Source organism: Rhagoletis pomonella, unplaced genomic scaffold, assembly GCF_013731165.1.
Source record: "Rhagoletis pomonella isolate Grant_MI unplaced genomic scaffold, Rhpom_1.0 Rhpom_scaffold_00004, whole genome shotgun sequence".
Lineage (NCBI taxonomy): Eukaryota > Metazoa > Arthropoda > Insecta > Diptera > Tephritidae > Rhagoletis > Rhagoletis pomonella.
In genome coordinates this window covers 17,325,917-17,331,916 of record NW_023458558.1, presented here as the reverse complement: position 1 = coordinate 17,331,916, position 6,000 = coordinate 17,325,917, and the positions used below count along the sequence as shown (strand labels likewise).

General features: G+C 35.8%; 1 protein-coding gene across 1 annotated transcript; it reads left to right on the top strand.

The window, feature by feature from the left end:
* Positions 1–32: 32 nt before the first annotated feature.
* Positions 33–501, top strand: LOC118738129 (general odorant-binding protein 99a-like; the record flags this gene model as incomplete). The annotated part of the gene is made up of 1 exon (XM_036469051.1): positions 33–501. A coding segment is annotated over one exon (408 nt), but the record flags the coding sequence as incomplete, so codon positions are not given.
* Between the last annotated feature and the right edge of the window lie 5,499 nt (positions 502–6,000).

Here is a 6,000-nt window from a genome sequence, read left to right as displayed (position 1 = left end):
CTTACCACCCATACTAAGAAGTCTTTCACATTTTCTTTTATTTGCAGGTAAGCGCTGAATATGTAATAAAAACTGAGGAAAATTTGCGGCAGTATCGTCAAGAGTGTGTTGCAGAACTTCAAGTACCGGACGAACATGTTCAGCAGTTTAGAAATAGGCAATTTCCCAATGATTCAATTACCCAGTGCTATCTTAAATGCATTTTTAATAAATTCCAACTGTTCGATGACGAAACTGGCTTCAATGTAGAAAGCATCCATCAGCAGCTGCAAGGTGCACAGGTAGCGCCTCCCGGCAATGCCGATCATGATGATGCTCTACACGACAAGATCGCCGCCTGTGTTGACAGCAATGAGCAGGGTTCGAGTGCCTGCGAGTGGGCCTATCGTGGCAGTGTTTGTGGCATGAAAGCGAATCTACAATTTATCAAAACAAATTAATCAAAAAATATTTAGAGGCCGCTCAAAGTTTCCCATATATTTTATAAGGGAAAATACTATTTTTCGTAGAAATGGTATAGAATTTTTGTAAATCAATACTTTTAATTTTGCAAGCTCTGTTTCTCTTCAGAGGAATTCAAAGAATAATACCCATTGATTTAAAAAATGTTTAATATTAAGAATTTTTACCATATTGTACAACTGAAATATTGAAATAAAATTTAGGTTGCATTAACAGGTCTATTCTTGCATTGGTAACAAACCTTTTTTTTGCCGGTAAATAAAGTTTCTGTACATTTTTAAACCGTTTTCGCATTCTGCGCACAGATAAAGTTCGCTACCATCTCATAAGCAGGTAACAAAATATTGCTCCGTGATATATGCAACATCAGAACCTGATTAGACTTTTAAAAAAATTACTTAAGGGTTGGAAGGCTTCCGATTTGTTAGACAGTTCAAAGCCGACCGAAGTGTTGCTCGAAAGAAAGGTTCGGGTAAATAGAAAGGAGATGTCAAATGTCTGTGAGAATCCGTAATTATATATATATTTTGAAATGGCGGTGGTCCACTTGGACCTGCCAGCAGCTTATGGGGAGGAATTTTCGCATCAGGCTCAAATCCTAACATATGCTGCGCCTTTCAACGTGAGTCAAACACAGCAAACACTCCAACGACTAACCTGCTAGGCCGAGCTCTACAAACAACTAGCCTGCTAGAGCATCACTAATGCAGAACACCGAACTGTATCATCCACAACCAGGGTTATAAAACTAAAGAAAGGGCTGCGCATTAGCTTTGTGCACCTCCAGCTTCCGAAGTTTAGCTTCACACATATCATCCAGCTATTTTTACCTATTAATACCAGCTGGGACAATTAACGACTTAAAACCCCTTATATTTAGATACCCAAATTTGGTGTAATGGTAGCTTCCAGACTAACCAAGCTTCTTAACGATACGTGGATCCAAGAAGTCCTGTAACCAAATGCGGTATTTTACCATAAATCGTACTTGCCTGCGGTAAATAACCTGCGGCAGTGACCTGCTCCCTTCTGTAAATATTAATCTAACCCAATCTACCACTGTTTTTACGCGAAATTCTATGAAGGTAAAATCATTTTAATAAATTGCTTATATTTTTGCAACTTAACCCAATATTTGTTATTTTTCCTGAGGGTAAAACGAGAGATGTTGTATTAAGTGCACCTTCTCCTATCTGTGTGGGTGTGTGTGGGTGTGTGTGTGTATGGATTTGAGTTGAAGTAGTCTGCCACAAGTTCATTGTCCACCATTATGCATTATGCAATAAAATATGTACATATGTATATATGTACGTATAATGATAATGCTGAGGGAAAGCTCTGGCAGATATGCAACAGATTTATGAAAGCTATGAATAGTACGCTTGAGTTAGCGCAAAGAACTTAAGGCTCTGTTATGCATACTTGGCATTGCATGCACTGCTATACCATTTTTACGTAGAAATCAAAAACCAACAGACTTTTACGTATGTAATGCTGTGCGTTGGGTAACCGCTTACACGCGAAGCTCATTTAACAGATTCCTTATGTGACAACTCTCAAGCAATGCCAAGTATGCATAACAGAGCCTTTAAGCTGGTGCATTTGCAAAAGTCACCATTTCCCCAGCTGTCACAGTTACAGTTATACACGCAAACATACATACATACATGGGATGTACTATACGCATACATACATACATATATGAATACTCATGGATGCTAGGAATAGTAGAAATTGTAAGAAATTAATTTACACAAAATCGTTCCGACCAGCGAATTTGAACATTTGTTCTGAATTCACGTGAAATATAGAATTTAAAGACACAGTTTCTCAGATTCTGTTTAAGTGTTGGATGTTAACCAGCCACGTGAAAAAAATTTCTAATGAAAAGAAAAATTCAGCCTCGGATAAAACCCCCTTCTTTTGATAACGTCCACGCCGAACGTAATACAAAGGACTACAGTTTGAAAGCATGCCTCCCGCATTGTATTTTTTTGTGGTTTTCGGGTGACCTATAAAAAAGGTTTAGATTAAAAGATGGTAAAATAAACAACTGTCAACCACGCCAACCTACACATATCATTCATTTAAGGGTTTTGTGTTGGCAAAGTAGTAGTTTTTATTTGGAAGCTCTTCGAATTCGTACATACAACGAATGTGTGGACTGACCGCAAAATGGCAGTATGGAAAGCCAAGCCGAAAACAACAATGAACTATGGGCCGTAGTTCAACGTGTATGGCAGTCAATAGCAAAAGCAAGATGTGAGCGTCTCGTGGACTCCATGAGGGATCGTTGTGTTGCTGTAATTAAAAATAAGGGTCATGCAACCAAATATTAAATAAATTTTTGGTCTAAATATTTTTATGTTCTTAAATTTAAGTTTTTTTGAATTCACTACTATTATATGTAGTGCTCTCACTTATTTCCATATAAAGTCAATATCACCTGAATTACTTTATTTAGTTCTTATGTAAACCAAACTTTTTTACTACGACTACGACTTGTATTACGACTATAAATATCAAAAAAAAAAAAACGGTGGAAAGCGATTTGGAAAAACCGGGTCAATCATTCACTATTATTTCTGTGCTCGCAGCTGTATCTACTTATGCATAGTAAGAGTCCCCCCAAGTATGTAATTTAAAACTTAACGTCATCTCCAAACATTTTACTTAAACTCATGACTGCACTGCTCTTTTCTACTTAAAAAAAAAAAAAAACATACATATAAGTATTATAAAATCGAATGGGCGGTTTTGCACCATAGCGCGTGCATTCTCTGCTCCTCTGTTGTCTGATTGTTGCAACATGCAACGCATGTTTTACACATTTTAATCTTATTTAAGTTGTACTACATTAGTTCAGTATTGCGGACGGAAATTTTGCGCTTTTGTCGAGTCATAGGAGGCTTATAAAGGTACATTCGGAAGTATGAGTTTGTGTTTAACTGTATGGTAGGGGCCAGAGAGCTGCGACGTGTAGCTCATATGTACAAATATGGGTATAAGTTCGCGAAAACTAGTAAATGAGTAGAAAAATAAATAGTATGCGGGGATTGAAAATAATTAAATTTCTCATTAAATTTAACTAGTATTTAAAAAAAATTAAGACATGGGAAACCATAATAGGTATGTATATCGATGGTTATCCACTGTGCAGTTTAGTACCGATGTTGATTTTTCAATGCATCGATGTTACTCCTTAAAATTTGAATCTCTACCTCACATAGTATACACAACTTTTAATACAGATGTTTTACTATTCTTCAGTTAATATTTTTTGTCTATAACTCTGAACATATTTCCAAATCACTTTTAATATGCTTTATTCGTAACAGAACGCCAACATCTTAAACAACATCATTCGCATACTACTTTCGATTTGTCATACATAGACGCACATTTATCAATGCATTCTATGTTAAGGCTGGTATGCAGCTCTCAAGAAATCGGTCAAGAAAAATTTGTCATTATTTCGTGTGTGTGTCCAAGGAATTTTGACATATTTGATACTTCATAGCCTGTCGCCTCACTCTTTCCCCAAGAAATAATGGAACGGGCATATATTTCTGTTGCAAACCTGCGTTTCCTTGTGCTCTTTTTTTCACAAAAAAACTTTAGAAAACCGTAGTAAAAAGTGTAGCAAATTTCTTAAGAACTGCGTACTGCCTGAAGGAAATTTGACTTATGAAAATTTCTTAGCCATTTCTTGTACGTCATTTTGTATGGAATTTTAGCTTTTCTTGAGACCTGCATACAGGCCTATACGTACACGTCTTACAGTGACTCAAACAAATGACCACGTGTAAATTTTTTTAATCTTCGTAATGTTTTTCAAGCAATTTTTTTTTTCTATATAATAAATATAAATCACAGTTTCAATCTTTACACAAAATTTAAGAAAATTCAACAAATTTTCATCAAAATTCCCGCTTTTAACTTTTATCCTTTAGAACATTTTTGAGTATGCAGTTTTACAGCACATACAATTTTAGTCTAACGAAGTGCAAGTTTGAACCGCCAAAAAATCGCGTTGATTTTTGTGATTTTTGCAATTTTACAAAAACTTAGTACTCACAAAAAGTGGATAGATGACGTGCAGAGTACGCGCAAAGTACATCACTTGTGCAGATCTCTGGTAGGGACAAAGGACAATAGTGTGCAGGCAACATACGCATGCGCTATTAGTCTCAATGCAGTAATTTTTCCAAAAATAATAAAATAAAATAACGAAAACATAGGAGTGGTATTCACCAAAGTGAGCAAGAGGCCTAGCAGTCTGGCAAAAGAGCAGCAGTGGAGTTCTGACAATCGCCACGTTATATTTCCATCGTCGAAATTCTCTAAATGAAATTCAGTGTAGCTAGTAGGATAAGGGGTATGTTACTAGGTGTTGCATGTTGGTAGGCGCGCTTGCTATTGTGGTATTTTTAGCTTTCAAAATTAGTGATAGCGAATGCTGGAATCCGTCCTTGCTTGAGCTCATCGGCTCTTTTGTCAGAGTGCCAGGTCACTTGTTCAATTTGGTGAATACCACTATTATAAGCATGTACAGCGAGAGAGGGTTTGTGAGAAACATGAAAAGGGCAGTTCGCCATTGTCAACTCTCTTCCGCTGTGCTTGTGTAAAAATTTTACATTGCAACGCATATTGTCGAAATGATGTTCTATAAATATGTTGATCATTTACCTCTGCTGATAGTAGTAAGAGCAGAGTTCATTGCTCTATGTAATAAGTAAGTTTTTAAATTAAGTCTTTAAAATGTGTGTGTTTTTTTTTGAGTATTTTAATATTAAGGAAACGTTTTCAATCAAAATTTCTTAACCAGTATGCAGAGAATAGAAAATACAAGACAAACTGCTTTTTAATGTGGTACATTACAATCGGGGTTGAATGAACTCACACACAGTGAACAACAAATTTCTTTTATTATGTACTCTACAGAGTGAACTCATGATTTCTTTTGTACTGAGTAGAGTGAAAAAACAGTAAGAATACAAAAAAAATTGATTCAATTCTCTTTATAAAACACTTGTTCTTCAAAATTATAGAGATGAAGCCGAGAAGAATTTTCTATAAGGAAAAAAGAATAAAACCAATGTTAAAGACTAATGCATTAAATAAATTTTAAATAATAAAAATGTTTGAATTGAATATGATATGATATTTGAAAAAAAATAGTGTTTTTTTAGTGCATGAATTAACTGAAAGGGGTTGCAAATTCCTGATTTGAGTTCTATGAACAATGTAGGTTGAGCAGGCCTGGCGCAAACTTGTTCACTCTACCCGGATTGCATTTACTGGAATTGTCAAAATTACGTTGGCGAATTGTGAAAGGAAAAACCAGAGCAAAACGTAGGCAAACAAACCAAAAACAGTGGTTTACTAACACCACGTTATATGAATTCATCTTGGGAAAATAATTGTTTCCATCATACGTAAACGTACTAGAATCCGGGCAGTGTTCCGACTGGCATAAGTACAGAAAAGACCTCGATAAGCGGCTCTCAAGAACCACACTAGCAATTGCAGGGAACT